The sequence below is a fragment of the Panthera uncia genome, chromosome C2 (genome assembly GCF_023721935.1).
Source record: "Panthera uncia isolate 11264 chromosome C2, Puncia_PCG_1.0, whole genome shotgun sequence".
Classification (NCBI taxonomy): Eukaryota; Metazoa; Chordata; class Mammalia; order Carnivora; family Felidae; genus Panthera; species Panthera uncia.
In genome coordinates, this window is record NC_064810.1 from 144,372,791 (window position 1) to 144,398,676 (window position 25,886).

Below are 25,886 nucleotides of genomic sequence, written 5' to 3' on the forward strand. Positions count from 1 at the left end.
CTAGAGAGTTCATAGGAACAATTAGTGGGCGAATGGTTGCTATCTATGGGTTTGTGTTGTTGAGGTCTTCTTAGAACATTAGAGAATGGTACAGATGTTGTCCACTGTCTCTTCAGTGCTCATGTCAAGAAGAGATCTCTCACTCCTTGAAGTTTTTATAGAGCTAGGGTTTTGTTTTGTTTTTTAACCTTTGTGACATGTATTTGTTTCATTGTATTATGGTTATTTGTGTACATCTCTGCTTTTCCCAAATAGATGTCTAACGCTTAGAGGATAGGATTGATCTTAATAGGGTTTTTGTATCCTTAGAATGCCTGGACCATAATTACATAAAGTTAATATTTGAATGAATTAATTAGGTAATTTTTAAACACACTGTTAGATGCTGTTGTACAAAGCGTGGAGTTCACTTTGTAGTGAAGATGGTGTTTACTTTTAAGAATTGAGCGTTATTTCACTATTTCTTTCTACTCAAGTATGTCTAATTCTTATTTTCTGTATTTTAAACATGGGTTTTGTAAATGGGATTTAAACTGAGGTACAGAGATGTGTATCTAATTTTACAGATTCAAGGAGGAGGACAGTATTAAGTAAGATGAGTTTGTGATATTTTATATTAGCTGGCAAGCAGTCCTGACTTTAATTTAATGGAAGTACTGTCTATGTAGTAAAAAGTGCTATGAGAAGGAACATCTGTTCCCCTATGTAAACATTTCAAGATCAGTGATCCAAAAAATAGGAAATATAGGGAAACATGAATCCAGTTCTATTAAAAGAAAATGGTGATCTTTGGATTATTGCGTATATCACACTTATCAGCTTTGTATCACTGGTGCAAATCTAATATGTATAGGAGTATTCAAAGGTAAAATATTGTTGAACTTATTTCTATTAATTCAGTTTAATTTGACCTTAACCTCTGTTTACAAAATAATACAAATTAACATCCCACCTGGTGTTTTATGTTATCTGAGATTGAGGTTCTTTTTCTTGAATTCCTCTCCATCACTCATTACTAGTGCATCTGCTTCTGTATAGAGTCTTTTTCTTTACTAATGGTAGTGCCTCTATGAAGTTGCATAAAAACACTGAATTGAGAATATTAGAAGGTTTATTTTTCTTTTTGAATAAGTCTGGAAATGAACTTGAGCAAATCCCTGGGAGGAAACTTCAGTAGTTCCCAAGCAAGTGATTGCTAAAGTTTTTATATCGCCAAGCATAGTATAGTCCCATTTGAAGAGAGAGAATATGCATATGAATGTGCTTATGTGTGCTCACCATATCTTTTAGTGATTAATTCTGGAAAAGTAATTATTAAATGACTTAGGGAAGTAAATGGGCTAGAGACTTTTACTTTTTACTTTTTGTTTGTTGTTACTTTTACATTTAGAACAAACTAGTAATCCATAGAGACAGATGAAGATTTGTATTTACCTTCTGGAATGGGGGGAATAGGGAGCAGCTACTTACTGAATATGGAGTTTTCTTTTGGGGTGATGAAACTGTTTTGGGGCTAGAGTGGTGGTAGTTGCTTAACATTGTGAATGTACTACATGCCTCTAAATTGTTCACTTTTAAATGATTATATATAAATTTCACTTCAGGTTGTTTTTTTTTTTAAAGACTTTACTTTTTTGTTCAGCATGTGCCATTTATCATACTTAATCCAAATTCTGTGACAGTGTTATAACATTCAGTGTTCATTAGTATTTATAAGAAAGAGAAAACTTAGCCTAAGAGGTGATGGTGCTGTTTGGACATAAGTAGACTTAACTATAATTAAAATACAAGGTTTTCCCATGCCTGGCCTTTCTAGATATGCCTCTCTCTGTTCAGTTACTGTCTAGGGTTTGATTTTGCAGCTCTAGGTGCCTAATAAAAGAATCTTAGGTTATTGTTCAGGGCGGGGGGGGGGGGCGGTTAATCTACAAATCTTTTTGGCCAAACCCCTCATTCTGTAGTGAGGAAACTGAATTTTTTATTAGGTAGTTCAAAATCAAGATCACTCATTCCCATTTTTTTTTCTGATTCTTCCTTTATGACTCTGTGCCAGGTGATCTACACAAGACTGATAGAAATATACTGACATAACTAGAAATCTCATCCAATAAACTGAGCCACAGTTTAAGTCCCATAATATAGAAATTCTATTTCCTTAGCTTTTATTGCATTTGTGTTCAAGTACCTCACTGAGGATAATTCCATTCCAACATTAATATGTCTGGAAGGTATATTATTAGGTGAATTACTTCTGTAGTCTCATCTAGACAACCAGTTCTCCATTAGCTTGAGGATATTGGAAACTTTATTCACATACACTGGTCCTTCCTATTAAATTTACTTGAGCTTCTTATCCTTTTCCTAACACTGTAGTCATCTCTAATGCAGCTTGAGAGACAACTTAACGTTTGAACCATTAGCCCATGATTTACCTTCTACGGATGGGTTTCCTTTGAAGGCAAATAAACTCAACTAAATGTGGGGGAAGAGAAATGTATGCTGCTGAATGCTATGCTACATACAGTGTAGAATATGGATATATATACTTCTAACAGTTCCCTTCCTAAATACACCCCAGTCTTTTCCTAATCAAATACTTTATTTGCCAACAACTGTTGACTATGCTTCATAAAATGTTGTGAATAAGCTTTATAAACGGAAGTTTTCGTATTAACTTATTTCAGATGGGTTTATCTTCATTTCTAAATAATTTTCAATTACAGTGATTCTAAATTCTAACTTTCTCTGTAATGAACTTAATTTAATAATGACCTGTGAACATCTAAATGCAAAACAAGTCTGTTACACAAATTCTAACCCCTCCCCCATTTCCCTATACATTTATGTTGATATGTAAGCCAAGAATACTATAATGTACTCAGTGCCAAAAGCAAATAATTTTCCTTTATTAGACCCTAAAAAATTCATTAACTAGTCTATTTTATGGCTTAACTTCTGTATACTTAGTCCTTTTCTTTTATGACAGAAAACTTCGTGGACAGGGTTTTTGTTTTTGGTTTCTTAGATGTACTGTTAGAATGTTAGACTATAAAAAGGATGTGGAATACTTGAGAGCTTTTGAGACAATAGCAGCTATTCATGTATGATGAGGATAAGTATTCTTTATCTTTAGGTCATGCTTCAGAGTAATGCCAGTAGGAATAGTGTTTACTTATTTATGTATTACTTAGCTTCTGGGTCATGTCAGTTATTAATGATATATTGAAAACTTGATTCCATTTTAAAATGGAAAAGGAAAGCAGCACCAGTCTCCTAAACTGTTCTAAATGATATTTTGCAAAATTAAGTACTTAACATTTTTTTAAAGATTGGCAGAAAGAATTCTCATGATTTATGTGATTAACCATCAAATATCTATCGAATAGAGCAGTCATTTCAAGATTCTGTTCTTAAAATAAAGTTAAAGTTTGTTAAAAATATATGAGTTATGTTTGAAGTACTTAATGGTAGTAGTAAATTATCCTTATTTCCTATTTTGTCTTTATAGCATATAGCACTTTCTACATTGTGGGTTTAATATTATCCATGCAGATACCCTTTGTGGGATTCCAGCCAATCAGGACAAGTGAACACATGGCCGCTGCTGGTATGCAAAAATATTTATTTTCCCTTTTCTGAATACATGAATGCATGACTGACCAGTCTTCAAGGGAATGAAGTTTTTTTGGTGTTTGTTGTTTTTAATTTTCATCATACTGGTTCTGAAACATTGCCACTATAAAATGTGAATGTCTGTTCTTGAGACTATTCTGATACTATGTTCCCAAATGTGTCTATTTTCCTAACTACTGTTGTTTTGAAAAGGGAGACTATCCCTTTTTGCATAATCCATGTTATTTGCAGACGCTAAATAACATATGTTTTGTTTAAACAGATATTAAGTAGCATATCTGTACACCGAGTTTACTGTACCACTGGGTTTGCATTTTAGCACATTTAGAAAGAACATGGTATAAATGTTTATGTCCCTTACATCTCCCTAAAATATTTTATCCACTAACTGAAATTAATGGCTTTAATACAATATTCCTCCATATAAACAGACTACTTTGCCATTATTAATCTAGGTTACAATTAACAAGATAATGGGAGGTCTTTGAATAAAACTTCAACAGATTCTCAACACAAGGTCCATGACACCCATAGGAAGTCTGTGGGTAGTTATTTTATTTGCAACATTTTATAAGTATCAGAATGTTTAACTCTCTGAGGGGATGTTCCATAGCTTTTATCAGATTCTAAGTTAGAATCTTGAAACCCATCCCCTCCAAATAGGTTAAGAACCCACACCTTACTGTTACATAGCACTTTATGAATACTTTTACTTACATTTCTAATTTTTAAAATATATTTATTTATTTTTGAGAGGGAGCGAGTGGGGTAAGGGGCAGAGAGTTAGAATCCCAAGCAGGATCCGCTCTGTCAGCACAGAGCCTGTCGCTGGGCTTGAACCTATGAACCATGAGATCATGACCTGAGCCAGAATCAAGAGTTGGACGATTAGCCAGCTGAGCCACCTAGGCACCCTACTTACATTTCTAATTTGATATTAGGAAATTACCAACTAGTTTGATAGAGAAATGCATATCCAGTTTTGAGTATATATCATTTATAGCAGTTATCTTACTTTTTATGTATTTGGGTTATTATTTCCTAAAATCTGAGTCTTTGATTATACCTTACCTAACCATTCTAAAATGGTTAAAATTGTGAGAAATAACTTTCATTACTAAATTTTTTAGAAGAAAAATCAATATGCCATGTTGGATTTTTAGAGTTTTTGTGTCTTTTAGTTTTACACCTAGTGCTTTTGTATTATGTTTTGTCCATTTTGACAATGAAATACTTTTTGCTATTCCTACTTTAGTTTTATCTTAGCACTCGCCCTTATGTTTAGTAATTTAGAATCTTACATAAGTGTGTAATTGAGGTCACGTCCTGTCACTCAGCTATAAGCAGTGACTATTAGGATTCTTCTGATCCAAGTCGTTTGTATCCTTCAGTAAATCTTAGAGCTATTTTTTAATGGCAATTCTCTATTTTTTTCTCCCTAGAAAACATGTCACTAAAATATGGGACAAGAGAGGAGTTTAATGTGATAAATAGGCTCTAGTTATTGAAGTGAGATTTTTCTTACCTGGTTTGTGTATGGGGAGTCTGATCATGTAAAAAAAATATATATATATAATTTTTTTTAATTGGTTAACTGTCTTTTGACAAAGGAAATGTTGGTTAGATGAAATGACTAGTCTTTGATATGTAAAGTACAGGGTATTCTAAGAAGCTCATCAAATTAACATCTTAAAATACCTTTGGGAAAGTGCTTTGTTGATTATTTATATCACCCTTTTCTTTAATCAGGTGTCTTTGCATTGCTGCAAGCTTATGCTTTCTTGCAGTATCTGAGAGACCGATTAACAAAACAAGAGTTCCAGACCCTTTTCTTTTTGGGTGTATCACTAGCTGCAGGTGCTGTGTTCCTTAGCGTCATCTATTTGACTTATACAGGTAGGTGTCATAACCTATAGACTGCAAATCTTGTCTCTAGATTATTCGAAAAGGTAATTCTTCTACAAATTTTGTGCACTTTTCATTTATCCTAGTAATTCAAATACTGTGGTTGTATTTACAAACAATATGAAAATAATAGTCAAAGGTTCTAAAATCTGAATAGCACTATAAATTTTGTGTTTTTTTTAACTGTACCTAATTTTGGTGCTTCAGGCTCTGATAAATATGCTTCCAAACACCCTTCTCTTGATAGATGAACAGGCCCAAACTGTATAAAATTCAAAGTTTCCAGTGTTACTTACTGCAAACTTGCCCTTTCTTGTGTGTATTATACTCTTTCTGTCTCTTTCCAACTTTTAAACACTCAACCAAATCAGTTTCCATCTGTTCCTGGCATAGCTCAAAACCAAGAAGGATTAATTGACAAGAGTAAAGGCAAGAATGTTTAAAATCATCTTTGAACTTTATCTAAATTTGGCACACTGCATTAAATAATTTAGACATCTTCCCCCTTTTTAAGTTATCAAATGCTATCTTAATGTCTTAGCTTTATTTACTAGTCAACTAGAAGTTTAAAGGAGAATGGGAAAACATTATACAGTTTTATCTGTTGACTTTTTGTATATCTCTGGAAATGTGATCGCCATGGATATTTGTTTTTATGTGATTACTAACCTTATTTTGCCTGACTGCCAGCTGTATGAAATATGTTGTCACCTATAAAAGAAAACTGAAATTCTTTTAATATTAATTTAACCCATAGCAATCAATAAACATAAACAATTAAAAGGCAGATTGATTTCCTCTACATTTTTTCCTTCCAAGGTTACATTGCACCATGGAGTGGCAGGTTTTACTCATTATGGGACACTGGGTAAGTGCAGATAAGTTATTTGCCCTCATACTACTTTAAAATACCTTTTTTCCTCTGTTACATGTCAGTACTTGGGCAGCGTTTCTTAAGTGTACCTAACATATACTAGTTCAGTAAATGTTGACTCCCTCGTAATTTATCTTTGTTTGAAATTCCTGTTTAGAATACACCTTTAGTATGATACATGTAAGTCATGCATTTCTTTTCTACAGAGTCAACTCCTTATTTTAGTTTTGTTTGTCAGAACATTTAGGGTAACATTTGTGCCCTTTTAATGATTGATTTTTGTTTTTAACCATTATATTGTTTCCATCTTCTAATAATATTTAATTTTTAACTCTTAAGGTGCTGTGTTATAAGCCCATATGCCATAGATACAAAGGAAGAATTTAAGTTTCTCCTAATACCACGTTATCCTAAATTCCTTGATAGTTTTAATCTATCGAATACACTTGAGGATACTTTTTGCATTTTTGAAGAGTGCTATTATAAAATGAATTAATAAAAATTTTGGTTTTAAGTTAGACATCTAGTTCAATAAAACCTGTCTCTCAAATGTTTTCCTAAGGATAAGAGTATACGCTGCTGATGGTAATTTATCTTTGTTTCCTCTTTCCACTTTTCTGTCTTCTTTGTTATTCCCTATGTGGCCTAATAAATCTATTAATAAAAAATTTATTGACTGGGCCTGCCCTTTGATGTGATACCAAAAGGGTTCATGCCCAGGTCTAATTAAAAGTGTAAGCAAATTACTTATAAATGACTGAAGCTGACATTTAGACACATATTTCAAGAGATCGTGGATCACCAGAAAGTTTGGGGGAAATCCCTGGTTGTAGACAGTTACTCTGAATAGGTCAAATTACAAGGTCAAATTTTTGTAAGTAATTTATTTGACTATTTTGGGATCTCAGGGTATTTCAGGAGTAATTTGTCCTCTTCGTTTCCCTCACCTACATTTGCATCATTTTGTTAGGAAACATATTATGGCAATATGGTACCTTAATGGATAAGGTATTTCTGCTAGTAATAAGTCCAAAAGAATGAAACTTGCTGGTACAAACGTAGGAGATGGTAGGCAAAACTGCAGGAAATTCCTATTTGAGCAAAGATTTTTGTATTAAAAGTCAAAACCAACACTTTTATAACTGGTTTTAGAGAACTCTTCCAGTATTAGGGGTGGCATATTGGTTTTTAGTTTTACCCATGTAGACTAGATTTATTTCCAGTTAGCAGGTTACATTGGAACATACTTTTAAGCAAGAACAGGTGGGGAATAGGAACCATATTTACAGTCAAAGGAAATTTCTTCATCTAAAAGGAACTCCTTCCTATTTTAATTTTAAACAATATTAACTTTTTAAATACCAGGTATGCAAAAATACACATTCCAATTATTGCATCAGTGTCTGAACATCAACCTACGACTTGGGTGTCTTTCTTCTTTGATCTACATATTCTTGTGTGTACCTTCCCAGCAGGCCTATGGTTCTGCATTAAAAATATCAACGATGAAAGAGTATTTGGTAAGAGATTTTTAATCAATACTTTGATTTGGAACAATTGTTTCTTTTCTTTATTGAGATTATCACTTTAAAGTTTTATTTCTCTTTGCTGGGGCTATGCATATTCTAGATAAATTTCTTCTCTTATCTTGTGTAAGTGTTTAGCCAAGAAAAATTCTGTGAATTTGCATTATGTATATACTCATTAACTGTGTTAATTGAGAACTAGTATATAAATTTTTCATTCAATTGATGATGTTTTCTGAGAGAGTAATGTTATTTATAGACCATGGCTGAGAATTGGAAATTATAACTTTGTTGACAATATAGTCTTTATTTTCTATATTAGATCTGATTACATAGGAAGAAGTTTGCAGGGGCATCCATTGCTCGAATTTCAGTGTAAAAAGATGTAAAATTTCATCTTTAAGTAAATAGCCTCTTCACTGATAGATTTGTATATATTTCCAACTAAAAAAGACAGTAATACAAACTATTTTAATGACATTTGAAATATAAGTAGGCAAAATAAGCAGATACCAGAGACCTTTACAGGATTCAGTCATCGCAAGAAGTATATTGTGGCTGTTTTGCACATGTTAAAACGTGAAACTTTAAAAAGGTTTTTAACATGCACAGGGTCACACAAGCAAATAATTTGTAGTACCAGGACTTGAACCTGTACAAGTATGATACATGAACCATGAGTGACACTCAAGTTACTCTTCCAGAGTAAAGTCAGGAGAGAAAAATAGCACTTGTGCAAGTTATATAACGAAGGATGGTATTCCTTCTTGCCCTGTTTATATAGATCAGTGGACTCTGGATAAGGCCGTATTAATATCCCGTCATTAAGAAGGATTTAGCTTAAACATTTGCCCACCTCATTACTCAGCAATCCCAATCCCAGGTATATACATACCCAAGAGGAGTGAGTGCTATGGCCAACAAAGGACATGTTTAAGAATGTACATAGCAACTTTGTCCATAGTAGCCCCTAATTAGAAACATTCCAAAGATTATCAGCAGTAGAATAGATTAATAAATTCTTACTTGTTTGTACAATGTAGTATAACACGCAATTAATCAAAGAATAGCATGGGTAGAGACACCTGATGGGCAGTTCAATCAGTTGAACAACCAACTCTTGATTTCGGCTCAGGTCATGATCCCAAGGTCATGGGATCCAGTCCCCCATTGGGCTTTGCGCTGGGCGTAGAGCCTGCTTAAGATTCATTCAGTTCATTCTCTCTCTCTCTTTTCCTCTCTTTCTCTCCCTCTCCCCCCTTCCATCCCCCCACCTTCGTGCGCACTCTCTTTCTCTCAAAACAAAAACAAAAGAATAGCGTGGGTAAATAAACAATACAGAAGAGAACTTTTTTTATATAATTTCATTTTTAAGAAGTTTTTAAGAATAAAATCTGAATTGATGTTTTAGAAGTCCAAATCCAAATAGTGATTACCCTATTTGGGGTGGGGGGGAGGTGCGATAGCAGCTATGAAGTGGGAAGAGGCATGAGGGTTCCTTCTGAGGGAGATATATACAGGAGTCCTATATTTTGGTATTGGTGGTAATTACATAGATGTGTGGGTATGTAAAAATTCATTGAGCTATACATTTAAGGATATGGTATAATGAATCTATTTTTTAGTCAAAAAATTAGTTTCAAATGAGATACGAGTTCTTAAATCTCTTGACAGTAACTTTACAAGTTCCTCCTTTGGTTAATAAGTTATATTCTTCTCATCCCATTCTTTTTTTTTTTTTGTGTGTGTGTGTGTGTGTGTGTGTGTGTGTGAGAGGCCAAAAATGAGAGGGGCAAAGAGATCCCATGAGGGGGAGAGAGAGAGAGAAAGAGAGAGAAGCAGAGCTCACCTGAAGCAGGGCTTGAGATCACAACAGGATCATGACCTGGGCTGAAGTCAGATGCTTAACCAACTGAGCCACCCAGGCCCCTCATCCTATTCTTACTTTAAAGCAGGCTGTATACCAGATACTTGTACTGGCTTTTCATTGACTATTTGCTTCTGTAAACTTATTGAGCCTAATAATATAATTCACCCAATATGTTTTCATCTGTCAGCTGTGGATTTCCTAATATGTGATGCTATTGACGAATAATGAATTGTCTTCTTTCCCATAATTAAATTTAAATCATGATACATTTGCCTAAAACTGCTGATATGTAATGTTTAGTCCATTTGATTTACAATTTCTAAATATGACTATTGAAACAGTCAGTCAGTATTAATCAGTTTAAAAACAATTAGCTCTTTTATGAGATGTTTGTCTCTTTTTAACTTTGGCTTATTTTTAGCTTTGGTAGCATTAAATATTGAGTTGAGTTTCCTGTGAGCATCTTCTGAAGTGTCATAAGAGAACTTGTCTTTGCAGTTGCTCTGTATGCAATCAGTGCTGTCTATTTTGCTGGAGTGATGGTGCGGCTGATGTTGACTTTGACTCCGGTCGTCTGTATGCTATCTGCAATTGCCTTCTCAAATGTTTTTGAGCACTATTTGGGGGATGACATGAAAAGGGAAAACCCACCTGTGGAAGACAGCAGTGATGAGGATGATAAAAGAAACCCAGGAAATTTGTATGATAAGGTGGGAATCTAAGTAAGGCCTTTAAAATTTTTAAGTATTTTGTATTTTCTACCATGGTAAAAACTATACACATTAAGAAAAAGGATTTAGACGGCCTGTGACATTTCTAGTTGGTCTTGACTGTTTGCCTCAGAATTTGAATCCTGTTTGGTCTTTTAGCTTGAAGAATATATGATGCAATCACAGAAGGAATTCTCATTTCTTATTGTCAGGTTTTCTCTAAAACTCCTCCACTTTTAAGAGGAAAAACCTTGTGCTCTATTTAGTTACATAAAATTTTGCATTTCTGAAAGTATGTGCACAAGTGCTTCTCCTTCAGATCCTTATTCAGTGTAAACTTTTTAAATATTTGGTTGATTGAAAAGTAAAATGAAGGGAAGAAAGCCTCTAGTTTGTTAGCAACAAGCGGTTGGCCAATATGGTGTAATTCACTTTTAACCTCTCACATAACAGCAGGAGTATATTTGATTCAGGAATAGAAAAGACTTGTAAGAATTAGAGCACTTGCTTTGGATGACTGTTTTTGGTTTTTTTGGTTTTTTTGGTTTTTATCCCAAGTTGTTACTTATTTTCACGAGGGTGGGGGGAAAGAACCTTTCATGAAAAAATACGGAATGCTTCAGGAATATGCGTGTCATTCGCACAGGAGTTATCCTAATCTTCTCCGTGTTGTTCCAGTTTTAGTACATGTGCTGCCGAAGCAAGCACTTGGATGACATATTAAACTTTACTGTTTGAATATTAACTAGGTTTTTAAATACCAATAACCAGTGAAACTTCCTCGTGTAAATATTAACTTTAAAAGTCTTCTTTTCATTATTATAAGTCCAATTATAACTCATACAGATTTGTGTTAATAAAGCACATTCTTTTGTGGTGGTGGTTTTGTGTTTTTTTAACTAGCCTTGCAATTGAGAACGTATGAGTCTGTTCTTTCAGTTTTGGGTGGGATTTTTTGGTTGTTTTCAAAAATGTAATCTTCATAAGTCTGTTATTTTGGGGTTTTGGTAATTAGAAGATGGATTCTGATAATGCAGGCTTGTCTTATACTGAAGTCCTGTAGATCTGAATTGTAAGTGGACATTGTCATTTTCAGGGCAAGAAATTCACATTTTCTAAGAAAAGGTTGCCAGAATGAGGCCTTTTGGTTATCTCCTTTGTTTTTTGTTTTGTTTCGTTTCGTTTCGTTTCGTTTCATTTGTATTTAAGTAAAACAGAAGGGCACCTGGATTTGAAAGCTTCTTACTGGAGATATTTTGCCCTGTAATCAGCTCCAGGAATGGGTAGCCTTCTCATTCACATTTAACTTTAGAATTTACCTTGATAATTTTTAGAAAACCTTGCATCACCCACACAAGAATACCTGAGGATTGTACATTTTCGTTCTCAAAGAATTAAATTGGTTTAACATTCTCCCAACATTTTCCCTGAGTGTTTTAATGAAGCAAGGCAAATGATGAACTAGTCTAACCAGTATCTTCTATCTTCAGGCAGGTAAAGTGAGGAAACATGTAACTGAACAAGAAAAAACTGAAGAGGGATTAGGTCCTAATATAAAAAGCATTGTCACCATGTTGATGCTGATGCTATTGATGATGTTTGCAGTCCACTGTACTTGGGTCACAAGCAATGCCTACTCCAGTCCCAGTGTGGTCCTTGCCTCTTATAATCATGATGGGTAAGAAAGTAACTTGGCTACAAAAGGATTTTACACCTACTCTTTTTTTTTTTTTTTTTTTTCTGTCTCAAAAGATAGAATGATGTTTGTGAGGCTCTGCATTTGAATCTACCACGTTTTTCTTTCAAACCCCACCCCCGCCCCCCCTGCAGCCCCGTACACCCTTCCACCCCAGCTTCTGCTTCACTTGGGTACTTAGACTTACAGAGTACCAGGCCCCTACTAAACCAGAATCTGCTCTTTTTTTTTAAGATAGCCAGGTGATTTGTGTGCATATCTAGCTCTTCATGGCCATTTCCCGTCCTCTTGTTGAGGCTTTTAAAATATGAGATTGTTTAATGGTTCAGCGCCTCAAGATTTTAGATTACCCTCTTCGCATTTAAGATCTTATTTACAAGAATATTGTGATTCTTTTCAGCACGAGGAATATCTTAGATGATTTTAGAGAAGCTTATTTTTGGCTAAGGCAAAATACAGATGAACATGCCCGAGTGATGTCTTGGTGGGATTATGGCTATCAGATAGCTGGAATGGCTAATAGAACTACTTTGGTGGATAACAACACCTGGAATAACAGCCACATAGCACTGGTAAGAATTTGATAAAAGATCAAAAATTCCAAATCCTTAGCAGTCAGGCTTCACTTGTGATTAAGTGGAGAATGTGGGTAAAAGTATTCTTTCCTGAATTCTCAAAATAACTCTTCACACATTTATTGAACAAAGCGAATTCCAGGTATGCTTATATATTTTGTTTTTAAGAATGGTATTTACTTGGGGTGCCTGGCTGCCTCAGTCTATAGAGCAAGCGACTCTTGATCTCAGGGTCATGAGGTCAAGCCCCACGTTGGGCATGGAGCCTACTTAAAAATTTTTTAAAAAATGAAAACGAAATGTTATTTATCTAAGTTTCATTCAGAATTGTAGGCTGAATTATTTGCAAGGATGTAAAGCCAAAGGTACTGCATTTTATGGGCATGTAAGTTATGTCCATTCAAATAGGTGATTTGCATAAATTAAGGTAATCCCCTCTCGGTTCTCTAAAGATTTTAAATAGATAATGGATGTTAACCAAATGAGTTCTATTTGTATTAGCATTGTAGCTAATCATTGGACATCCGGTAGACTGAGAAGGATATATTTGTACCAGCTAGATCGCCGGTCCTCCCTGGCCTCGCACTTCTGAGAAACTGTATTTCTATTAAGCTTGCCTGCTTTTATATTAAAATATTAATTTCATGAAACTTAACTATTAGAACATGTATTCAGATTTTGACATTACTGCTGTAATTGGTTAAGTGAGGTGCTTATAAATCTTGGTAAATTTGTTGAATTCATAGCAGATCATTTCTTTAAAAAGAATTCCATGTAAATCAATGTACATTCCATCCAATGTACATTTTTATTTTTAAGTGTATTGTGGGACTAAATATATACATTCTCATTTTTTATTCTATAGGTAGGAAAAGCTATGTCTTCAAACGAAACAGCAGCCTACAAAATCATGAGGAGTCTGGATGTAGATTATGTTTTGGTTATTTTTGGAGGAGTTATTGGCTATTCTGGTGATGACATCAACAAGTTTCTCTGGATGGTTAGGATAGCTGAAGGGGAACATCCAAAAGACATTCGGGTAAGAAACTAGATCATTGCCTATGTGTGAAAGACAGCTTCCAGTGTCCCAAGTAATTTTCTTATCATGCTAATTGTATAATATTTGTTTTTGTCATCTTATGCCCCAAATTCGTCCCTCACTCTTACTTTACTATTTATTAAAAATGTACTATGAGCATTTTTCCAGGTTTAAAACTTTTGAAATTCACCCCTGGTACTTCTGTTCTCCCCTACAAAACAGTCCTTTCTTAAAACTCTTGCTTTTTACTCTGTCACAGCCTCTCACTTCTGCCCCTTTTTTCCACTTCCATTGCTTCCACTCTGATACTAACCCTTATGATTGTAAACCTGAAATAGGATGGTAACCTTGAAATTGCTGTCTTTGCCTTAATCTTGCTTCGTCTCCCTATCTAACATGACATTGATCATGTCACTTTCCAGCTTAAAAGCCTTCAGTAGATTAAGGGCCTTGAAATCAGAGAGACATGAGTTGCAACGAAAACCCTGCACTGTCAGCTTGGTGCTATGGACAGCTTGTTTTTGGCCAGTCAGCATTACATGCTTGAAGCGCTAGGTCTCATTCTCGGTTCTGGTGTTATAATGCTGATTAAGGTAGCCTAAGATTATCACTGATGGGGAGACCGGGAATAGTTAATTTGTGGTGCCCTTAAGAAAATTTTGTGGTAACGTGGATGAAGCTCAGCCTAGTGGTTGGTATGAAATAATCTCTGTAATGAAGCAGTGGTATAAGATCCAAACTCCTTAGCTGGGAATGTAAACCCCTTAATACTTCAGTTTCCTGTGCTGGCCTCTTATCCCTCTGCCGACTTTTTTCCATCTCTCAATCTACTCTAGCTCATGAAATTTGCCTTGTGGTTTCTTTCTTTGACTTATGTTATACCTGTACTTACATACTCTTCTCTTTCTTGAATACTTTCCCCACCACATTTGTGTCCACTTTCCAGAAGCCCTTCTCTGGTGCATCTGGGTATTTATTCATCATCAAATCACATGCAGCCTGTTCTTTTAGTAGGTTTAAGCTATATCTCCCTCTCAGTTGTGAGCTCATAGAGGATTGGCACCCATCATTGTGGTTTACATGATGAAGGGACAAAAGATGAGAGTAAGATTCACCAGTGACCCAGAATAAAAGAACCTTTCGGGAAAATGTATGTATGTGTGTCAAATGACAGGGACAAAGTAAAGTGCTCGATTTTCTGTTCAAATGTAAATGCTATGATGTTTTCCCTTCAATATGATTTTAAAACATTACTTCATTGTATTAATCTTAATTTTCCCGGTACATGATTTTCACATGTGGATTTGCTTTTTAACAGTGTTAAAATTGTGACATATGATAGCTCCAGTTTCCATGCTTTTTAAATTTAGTGTTTTTGAAATTTGAGAATAGTTAATACATTCACATTGTTCAAAAAATAAAATATAAAGAGATACACAGTAAAAACTTAACCCCTCCTCCAAGAAAAGCAAAAGTCCATGGTAATCACTTATTATTTTCTTATGATTCTTATTCAAGCAGGTAAGCAGTACCAAAATACATATCTTGGTTTTGCTTTTTTCACTTCGTAGTGTATCTTGGAGATCTTCCCATATTAGAATATGGAGAGCCTTCTCTATTCCTTTATTGCATATTTGCACAGTGTGCTTTGTTGTGTGTGCGCACCATGATTCCTTTAACCTTTTCCCTACTGGTGGACATTTAGGTTTTTTCCAGGTTATGTTAAATTTATAAATTAATCTTCTAATACCATGTTTTTTTCAGATGTAACTAAATACAGCTTTTTGAAGATATTTCAAAAGCTGCCTCTATAAGGGGAAATAAAGGGGGAAACTGGTAGCTTTGAATCTGTTATACTGAACTGACAGAAATTTAATTTCTTTCTTCTAGGAAAGTGACTATTTTACCCCACAAGGAGAATTCCGTGTAGACAAAGCAGGATCCCCCACGCTGTTGAATTGTCTTATGTATAAAATGTCGTACTACAGATTTGGAGAAATGCAGGTTGGTTATATCAGTTCTTACATAATCTTCTTCAAAGGAATAGTTTTAAAGTAGTCTTGTTTGTCTCTAGAAAACAGGATAATGAATGTTACAATTGTGCTGTGAAGAAAAATGTGCTTATCTATAGATTCCATCTCCCCACCCCTTAAATTTAGATTTCTGAAACTATGAAAAGTTAGGGAGAGAATTTTTTAGAACAAAGATTTCTTTCCAACATATTAACACTAGGCTCAGATCCCACCTTTGCTTGCCATCTCACCTTTTGACCTCGTGCCTTTGGAAGACGTTGTTCTACAGAGAAGTCTTCTAGGTAGGAAACAGTGTGATCTTGAGTAGGTTACTTTGCTGCTGGGTGGGGAATAGCCTGAAATTAAAGAGTTTAGTTACATAGTCACTTCAGATACTAGTTCTATCCCTGTTCTGTTATCATAGCTAGTTAGGACTATCTGGGTGAGAGTTTCCTAGGATATTAGAATGATGTGGGTACAAAGGCTTAAGGGTCCATAAAATGAGTGAATGTGCAAAGAAACATGGTGGCAAAAAGAAAACACTGGACCTCCTGCCATAGTACCTCAGTTTCAGATTCCACTCTGGCTGGACAAGTCACATTCCCTGGACTCATTTTTTTTCCTCGTCTGTATAATGGGAGTTGGACTGATGACTTGATTTCTGAGGTCTTTTATAGCTCTTAGATTGCATGACTGCAATGCCAAGTTACATCTTCATACTGAGATTTCAGTGAATACTGCCCAATTTCATATTGCTTTCTGATAAGCTGATGCTAGAAGGCAGAGGAAAAATTGCTTGTCGAACTTTATCCAAATACCAGGAGTCAAGATAATTATTAGAATTATTAGAATTATTCTATAGGTGGCTTTTGTTTTTCCATTCTCCTGGTTGTTTTTTTGTTTTTTGAAGTACAGTTGGCAACACAGTGTTACGTTCGTTTCAGGGGTACAACGTAGTGATTCCACGAGTTTAGTTGTTACACCCACCAGGTATAGCTGCCGTCTGCATACAGGGCTATTACACAGCACCAGTGAGGATATTCTCTATATTCTGTAGGTGGCTTTGAGAAAACAGACAGTTTTACTACTGGATTTAGGGCTTTGTTTATGTTTTGATTTTTTTTTATTGAAGGCAACTGCTTGGTCTCTACACTCACATAAGAACGAACCACTTAAGTCATGATAACTGGCTCCTTTAGAAAATGGGTCAAAGATTAGTTTCTCTGGTCATTAAGGATAGCACTAAAGGACTTTTCTTTCGTTTTTGGGGGCTATCCTTTAAATTATTAGCAGTTTTAAGCCATGTTTCTACCATGTGCTCGTTCTGATGCGTTCCATAGTCAAGAAGAGTAAGTGCTTAAGATAGGAGGATAACTTTTCTATCGTGTAGATCTGCAAGAACAAGTTATTCCCTTATTAGAGTTTGTTTTGTTTTAAAGTTGAATTTGCGCATGCTCTGTGTGAACATAAACTTAGTCTGAGAATTTCTTAAAATCTTCTCCCCTCCCCCCATTTTTTCCTCTTTTCATTCCTCATAAATCCTCCCGTGGTTTGGCTTTTCTAACTTCCTTTATAGTTCCCACTTTCTGGATGTAGTATCGCTGCTTACTTGTGCATTTATTTAACAAATAACACTGGGGAGATAAAGCCACCCTCTGAATAAGATAAAGTCATCATGCAGCTTACATCCTGGTGGAGGATACAGGTAACTTTAAAAATAAATCAAACATTTTAGCAGTGAATGCTAGTAGAGTAAAAGATAAGGAAATAATGGAGGAGACTTCTCAACCACCAATTTCAAGAAAATATTTCCCTGAATAGATGGTGTTGGGCTGAGACCAAATGATAGAAAGGAATCAGCCTAGCGGAAGAGCTGAATGAAGAACTTGCAGGCTGAGAGAATCGACTCGTGCAAGGCCCTGAAACAAAAGAAGTCCCTTCTGTGTGTTTCTCTGTAAACCTATAAAAAGGGCTTTGACGGATCTCATTTGGCTGTTTTGGGTTTTTTAATGCCCGCAGGCTGCTCATCTACTCTAAGGGTGCAGTGCAATTCTAATTCTGCTGTACTTAATTTCTCTCTTCCTGAGTTCTTCCTATCTAGTTAGCAACATATGAGAAATGTTACAAGATACTACTCTGATTCTGGTTTCCTAGTTTAAAGGGAGAGAGTTTCACTCATTAGAACATTTACATCTGAATGTTTTCTAATATGGTTAACATCCCATACTAATGTCACTTTTGCAGCTGGATTTTCGTACACCCCCAGGTTTTGATCGAACACGTAATGCTGAGATTGGAAACAAGGACATTAAATTCAAACATTTGGAGGAAGCCTTTACATCAGAACACTGGCTTGTGAGGATATATAAAGTGAAAGCACCTGATAACAGGGAGACACTAGACCACAAACCTCGAGTCACCAACATTTTCCCAAAACAGAAGTATTTGTCAAAGAAGGTGGGTGCCGAGGGAAGTCATTACTGAAAAACAATTACTAAAAATTCCTGGGAAAGTTTAATTTGCTAGATCTCTGTAGACTATGGCTTATCTACAAAGTAAGTATCAAGTATCAAGCTAGCCTCCTAAGGCCATTCCTTTCAAACTGAGCACTTGAGATATCTCAAGCAGCAGCCTCTTTTGGATAGCATAGTGGTTATTAGTAAACTGAGGTGAGGTTTTCCAGAGGCATTCTGGCTTTTAGTTTGGGTGATTCCAGTTAGTAAGACTTATTTGAAAGTAAGATAGGTCTGTGGCCATCACTTTCTAAGCTTTTATGAAAGTAAAAATGCCAAATACCCAAGTACCGTTGCAATTGGTTTATCTTTTGGTCAAAGCTAATTTATATTGCATTTTCATGTTCCATTCTTCATACGTTGTTGTTCATTGACTAAAAACTAAGTTTGAATTGGTCAAGTGCTGAATTTTTGAAAAAATCATTTCTCTTAAGATAATTATTTTTAAATGTAATGATCATGACAAAATTGTAGACTGGAATTACGATGATGAGACTATTATAGTCCCTTTGTAAGCAATATTTAGTAATATATGAAGTATTTTATTGAAGGTCATTATTGCTCACTTAAGCCAAATAGATCTAATCTTAGCTCTAAAAGGCACTAAAAATGATTATTTACATAGGTTGCTCTCTATGGGAGATGGGAAATAATGAGCCGGTCAAGTAAAATATTAAGGTTGCATTTTAAGGGACTACGCTTATAATAGTAATTATTGGACCCATTTCAGTCGTAAGTCTTGAAAGATGCTTAGGTTCAGTTTACATTGTTCAGAATTTTTTTTTAAATCATTAAAACAGTTGTCTTTCCCTTTGCATTACTTAAAATGTATTCAGAGTCGATTATTTCAGTGTGTGCTATGAAAGTGCTGAATATTAGCTGTATGATATATAAATAAGAGCTTTTTAAATTAGTACTTTCTGTCAGATATAGATAACTATATCTAGACTGATATATTTAAATGTGGAGCTGACATGCAATGTGTTAGTCATACCACATTCACTCAACAGTCTTTTTGTACATCACATGACAAATGATCTGGTTTTTTATAGTCATGTGGCAGGAGAAACTGGTGAGTCACATCAGTGCAGAAGTCAAAGCAAATGGTGCTCGTCTCAAGGCAGTTACTCCCGAGACCTCTAAGCCCAGTTAAGGCCTACCCTTTCTGAGAAACAAGGCCACTGAAATTGCTGTGTAGCTGATGATGGTGGGTTTTCTGAATCTGACCTTCCTTCTCTTCCCATCATTTCCCCCAAATCAGCAAATGAATGGATCAATAAAAATTGTCTGCCTTGTGTGCCCAAAACATATATTCTAGTAGCCAACAACATGGATTTTGAATTTTGGGTTGCCATGGCTTTATGTTCTGTTTTATACTGCGCTAGAGGAATATTTGCTTTCCTCTCTTAAGTCTCCAGCCTCTTCTAACCCAGTGCTTTAAATTACCTGTTTGAAAAAATTAGCACTTTTTTTCAGTATCAGTGGATATGTCAGAGTGGAGACCCATGTGTCTTCATGATTTATCTTCTAAATTTTTTGCAATAAGTTCTACCACCACATTTGTGTAGCGATTTGTTTCTTACACCAGAAAACATCTGCTGAAAGTATTTTAGTGGGATCCTGAGGTGTTTAGAAAAACGTTATTTTTTAAAGATCTGTGAAACTCAAGGAGTGTTAGAGCTTTTTTTTCCCCTTGGTGTTTGGTTTTCACTTTTTAAATTATTTTTCCGCCTGAATTGGGAGGATGTGCCAAGTAATTCTATTTCTCTTTCATCTTTGTAGATGGGTACAATCACTCTCATTTTACACATACCAAAACTAAGTTAATTTGATTTCTGACACACAGCTAATTCTTGGAGGCTACACCAGGAGTAGCATTAACATTTCCTGATGCCTTAGTCTAGTGTTATATTCTGTCATGCCTGGAAATGTGAGTAATTCTTACAGCTAGGCATTTGGTGTGTTGAGAGGAGAGGGAGGGGCTCATTTACCTGGTGGTGAGGAATGTATGCTGTGCATTTGAGGAATGTTCTGGGTGGTGCTTTCATCTGAAAGCTAGGAACCTAGTCCAACTTATCTTGGATCTCTCTGCATCCTTAGCATAGAACTGTTATTAGTGTTCATCGATTGTTCAAGGAGGCAGCCAAGAGAAGAACTCTTAAGGGCTTATTAAGACAGTCTTTGTCACAGTGCTGTCAAGCATGTGTGTATATATTATTCTGGGAGAAACCTGCACTAATACCACATGTTCTGTTTTCTTTTTTAGACTACGAAAAGGAAGCGTGGCTACATTAAAAATAAACTAGTTTTTAAGAAAGGCAAGAAACTATCTAAGAAGACTGTTTAAATGCACTGTTCGGGTTCCTAACTTGAAGCAGTTGTCCTTGTGAGAACCGGTCTTTGCCTTTAGCTCATGTCATGTTTCACAACAGAGGGTACAGAACCATCACTGGTCCAGATTAATGTACAAAATTTTCTGGCGATGCCTGATTTAAAAACTAAAATTGGCTTATTGAGAACAGCTATTTTCTATTTGTAATGTGAAGCAAGACAGAGCACTGCTGTAAATGTCTAACAGCAGGTTTTTTTTATTGGTACATATTATCCTTCAAATCTGAGAATTTGGACTAATTGCACCAAAGAACCCTCTAATTTGGTCCCTGGCACATGCATACTTGTCAATGTTTTTATTTTTTACGAGACCTACATTTTCTCTGAATTACCCAAATAGCAATATGTAAAATACAAATGACAAAATGTGATGTGATTCTCTTGAACCAGTAAACTAGTACAGGTCTGAGAAAGAGGTATTAGAAAAGTAATTATACTTCCTTGAGCTATATTTATTTTCATGTTTCTCCAGTGCAAAGAATGTTTCATCAAATGTACATTTTCTGTTGCTTACTATTTGCTCTAAGAAGCTGCTGTTTCAAAGATGGACCTCTGAGTAACTAATTGATGCAAATAGTTTTTTATGTTGACACATTATTGCTGCTGTTAGCAGTTGTTTTCACCAGGTACTTACAGAACAGATCTCATGCATTGTTCATTCAAGGGCTAGATTTATATCCTTCGGAAGGCATGGCAACCGCACAGGAGGTTTCCTACCGGGATCGGGTTTGGTATCACTGAGATGAGCACTATGTTTACATGCAAAAGATTAAGGGGGAAAAAACCCTTAAAGTGGACAGGTATCCAGAGTTCCTTTTCTGTGACTCTTCAAAATGACAAAGGATTTGTAAACTTTGCCTGGATTTCTCTTATTTTCTAATAGTTTCACCTTTCACAATGATTTTATCTTCTGCTCCATGTTTTCTTTTTTTTTTTTTAATTCCTGAAGCATTTGATGAAACACTCTTTAATGCTGTATGCATTTTCTTACTTTTATTAAAAATGTGACAATTGTCAAAAAATGCACTAAAGTATAAATGGAGATTGAATATGTTCATTTTCCAGCTTATAGGCAACTTTATATAGACTTGAAAATTTTCTCCAGTTGTTTAGTAAAAGTGAAAGAGAAAGGGTTTTTCCTGCCACAGGATATAACTTTTTTTTATATAAACAAGCATAACTTACCACTGCTTTTGGTGGAAAAGTGCAGAATAGTATGTACCTTTTATGAAGAAAAGTGTAATTTACAATATCCAGTGAGAATGTTACTGCTGATTTTCTTTTCCAAAGTGTAGAATATACTTTGATTTATAGAATTCATTTTTGACCCAGATGATGGTTCTTTTACAGACCAATAAAATGGCTGAACATTTTCACAAAGTGTAACTAAATCTGGATTTCTGATACCTTGTCATTTGGGGGATTTTATTTTACTTTGTTGCTTTAAAATTCAATGCAGAGAAGTTGTTGACTGTAGGGGAAATAAAGTTAATTCAAATTTTGTGTTAAGTGTTGTCTTTTACAAAAATTTTCTTTTTGAAAGGAGTTACAGAGTTCCGAACATATAATTCCTTCCTTGTTCACTTTTACAAAGGTTTCAGAGAATATGCGTACAGTAGTCCTCCCTCCTTGTTTGTGGTTTTGCTTTCCTCAGTTTGTTTCCCGAGGCCAACTGTGATCCAGAAGCAGATGATCCTCCTTATGATGCGTCTTCAGAAGGTCACTAGTAGCCTAACATGCCTCACAATACCTGCGTCATTCACCTCACTTCATCTCACATAAGTATTTTATTCTCTCACATCAGCACAAGAAGGGTGAGTACGGTACAATAAGATGTTTTGAGAGGGGGAGAGAGAGAGAGAGAGACCACATTCACATAAATTTTTATTACGTAATTTATAATTTTATTGATAGTCGCTGTGCCTAATTTATAAACGAAACTTCATTATAGGTATGTATGTGTAGGAGAAAACAATTCTAGAGGGTCGGGTACTGTCCGCATGGTTAGGCATTCACTGGGGGGTCTTGGAACGTATTCCCCCACAGATGGCGGGGGGAGGGCGTTGTAGAAAAAAAAGTCCTAGATTAGTTGGGTCTAGACCTACTATTATATTTTTCCTTCTTTCTGCTTCAGAATTCAAATCAGATTTTGACTTTTTACGAGTGAAGGGGGGAACATACCTAGCCAAGTAGGAACTTCATCTCCATTTAAAGGAGTCTAGATCTTACTTACACAGTCTTCGTTGTAGAATTTTCTCAGTAAGAGCAAGAATGATGATCTTCTACCCGTCTCACTTTTAGGGAACACCATTTTGGCTTAGTGGTTCAGTAAAACACCATACTGTAACCCCATTTGTGGTTTTATTACAGCACTAAGTGAAATTATAGTAGTTTAAATACATTGGAATATTCGATAATTGGCTCAAAACAGTCTTTAGATCTCTGAATTCATGTGTGATCACTAACACCAGATATCACAGAGGGAGGTATTAAAGATCATAGCCTTGAAGTTTTAGGCCATAAAACAGTGTTTGTTCCACATTTTAGAATCGAACAAAGCTGAGTGCTTTCGGTTATAAATAAGGCAGTGGGGCAGCAAATCCAAAGATAATTCAGTTTTCAGACATAACATTATTACCTACCCAAGTGTGCATTTGTAGTTTTACTTCATTTGAGTCCCTAAGCCATGAGCCAGAGGCCAGAGGACCAGAGAGTATAAAAGCATCTTCCAGAGCATTAGTGCTTTCTCATCTTACAGGACCATAAGATGAAAGATGCCTTTTTTTGTTTATTTGTGGCAAAAAAAAAACTTAACTAAATTTACCATCTTACATCTGTACATTTTTAAATGTACAGTTCAGTACTTTGAGTACATTGTTGTGCAACCACTCTCCAGAATTGTCTTCATCTTGCTGGAACTGCTGCTTCTTGATGTGGGTTTTGTCAGACATCCACCTTGCGGCGTGTAATCCTCAATTAAGGTAGGTGGAGTAGTGGATAAATGGAGAGCTCAACAGTAGCCTGCAATTGACATGGTAGGAAACGGAGACAGAGCGTCCCTAAAGAAATCGTCAAAGTTTCTTGTAAAGTAAATTTTTTGGTAATGGTGAAATGTAACAGAGAAGAACACGAAACTGTATCCTTTAGTGAATTACCACAGAACAAGCAACTGTGTAACTACAACCCAGGTTAAGAGAACAGAACGATGCCAGAACTCCAGAGCAGAAGTTTCCTCATGCCCTTAGCCAGACACTGGCCTGTCCCACTTAGCCTCCAAAAGGTAAACACTCTCCTAGCTTTCACGGTAATTACTGATTTCGGGTTCTAATACTTAAGTATTTCTCAAACCGCACCTACAGTTTGAACAATGTAGATGGAATCATTTTTTTTTAATATTCGTCTTTTCCTCAGTTGGTATGAAATTTATCCAGAATGTTGCATGCATGCAACTGCATTGCTTTCATTGACAAAATAGTATTGTGTGTGTGTGTCCGTGCCTTTACCTTCACACCACCTCACATCTTATTGGTGGGTATTTATGTTGTTTCCAATTTAAGGAGATTACAAATAATGCTATAGGAATATCCTTTTACATCTTTCTTAGACCTTCCATACATATATATTTGGTGAGTATTTTACCTAATGAAGTAGAATTGCTAAAGAGGATACGAAAATTCTTGTAATTCTTACATCCTAATCCGTCAGTCTTTTTAATTATCCCTTTCTGGTGGATGAATAACGGTTTCTCATTTTGTTTAATTTGCCTTTGTAGGAGGAGGTTGGCCATTTGGAAATCTTTTTATGTAGGTTTTGGTTCTAGTCCATTTTTCTCTTGGTGTTTCTTCTCATGTAGTATCAGTAGTAGTTCTTTATATATCTTGTATATAGACCCTTCATTTGTGTTGCAGACCACCTAGGAATTCATTATTTTAACGTAGTCTTATTTTTCAGTGTTTTGGGTGCCTGTAGCTTTCTATGCCCTGTTTAAAAAATCTTCTGAGATAGTCTCTTGTGTTCTTTTCCAGAAAGTTTGTTTTATATTTAACTTTGTAGTCTGTCTGGAATTCATTTGTCACGTACAGTGAGGATTGTTTTGAGATGCTTTTTGTTTTGCATACGTACACCTAGTTTTCTACCATTTATTGGGGAAAAACATCCTTTTCCTACACCTCTGCAGTACTCCTGTGCAGTAAGTCAGGTGTCCATTTGAGTCTGTTTCCGGACTCTACGTTATATTAGAGTTCTTAACCTTTGTTTGTTGTCTTAATGTAGCCTTAAGATCATTAAGATACAGTAAAGCAAGTCCCCCTCCCTTCTCAACCTTGTTCTTTAATCTTCTCTTAGCTGTTTATGGCCTTTTGCTTTTTTATATAAATTTTGGAACCAGGTTGTTAAGTAACACCAAAAACAAAAAATAAATGAAGGAAGGGAGGGAGGGAGGGGAAGGGAAGGAAGGAAGGAAAGGAAAGAAAAAGAAACCTTGTCAGGCTTTTGATTGGGCATTGAAACTGTAGAATAATTTGGAGAAAATAGACACCTTTAAAATACTGCATTGTTCTATGAACATGGGCTATTTATTTAGGTCTGGGTCATCTTTAATTTCTGTTTTACATAAGTTTTTAAATAGGCCTTGTATATTTTGTAAGTTTATTACAATGTATATTTTTGATGTCAGAAAACTTTTTCAGTTGTCAGCATATAAAAAATTTGGTTTTTTTATGTTGAAACTACACTCAACAACCTGTTAAATGTATTGTTTATTATAAATGTGCTGTCATAGTTGAGGAATAATGGCAGTTTTCTCTCTCCCTTTCTGGTGGTTACATATTTTCTTATTCTGCACTGGTTAGGATATCCAGTACAGTACTGCATAGAAAAGGTACCATTGGTGTCTCTCCCCCAGTCTCCCATGGGAAGTTATTGATACTCCTCTCCACATGCTTGCTGAGTTTTTACCATGAATGAATTTTATCAAGTGGATTTTTTTTTCTTCATTTACTGTGATGATTCTGATTTTTCTCCTTTATTCTTTTAATATAGTGAATTAGAGACTTTTTGCTCAGTGTTCAACTAAATTTACATGCTTGAAATAACAGTGTTGGATGGAATTTGCTGGTAAAACCGTTTGGGCCTAGACTTTGC

The 25,886-nt window shown here is 35.4% G+C and overlaps 1 protein-coding gene and 1 non-coding gene across 3 annotated transcripts in view; one reads left to right on the forward strand and one right to left on the reverse strand.

Annotated features, from left to right (window-relative positions):
- STT3B (STT3 oligosaccharyltransferase complex catalytic subunit B) overlaps window positions 1-22,253 on the forward strand; it is a 105,901-nt gene extending 83,648 nt beyond the window's left edge. For both annotated transcript variants that reach the window (XM_049629887.1, XM_049629888.1), the window contains exons 6-16: window positions 3,509-3,607; window positions 5,383-5,529; window positions 6,358-6,406; window positions 7,778-7,932; window positions 10,307-10,518; window positions 12,009-12,196; window positions 12,615-12,786; window positions 13,655-13,828; window positions 15,719-15,832; window positions 18,085-18,297; window positions 20,620-22,253. In XM_049629887.1, coding sequence (XP_049485844.1) covers window positions 3,509-3,607; window positions 5,383-5,529; window positions 6,358-6,406; window positions 7,778-7,932; window positions 10,307-10,518; window positions 12,009-12,196; window positions 12,615-12,786; window positions 13,655-13,828; window positions 15,719-15,832; window positions 18,085-18,297; window positions 20,620-20,700 — 1,604 coding nt within the window. In that variant the 3' untranslated portion in view covers window positions 20,701-22,253. The remainder of the gene's footprint in view (window positions 1-3,508; window positions 3,608-5,382; window positions 5,530-6,357; window positions 6,407-7,777; window positions 7,933-10,306; window positions 10,519-12,008; window positions 12,197-12,614; window positions 12,787-13,654; window positions 13,829-15,718; window positions 15,833-18,084; window positions 18,298-20,619) is intronic.
- LOC125922188 (U6 spliceosomal RNA) lies at window positions 11,122-11,226 on the reverse strand. The gene has a single exon (XR_007457624.1). It is a non-coding gene; the product is annotated as a U6 spliceosomal RNA (small nuclear RNA).
- Window positions 22,254-25,886: the final 3,633 nt, after the last annotated feature.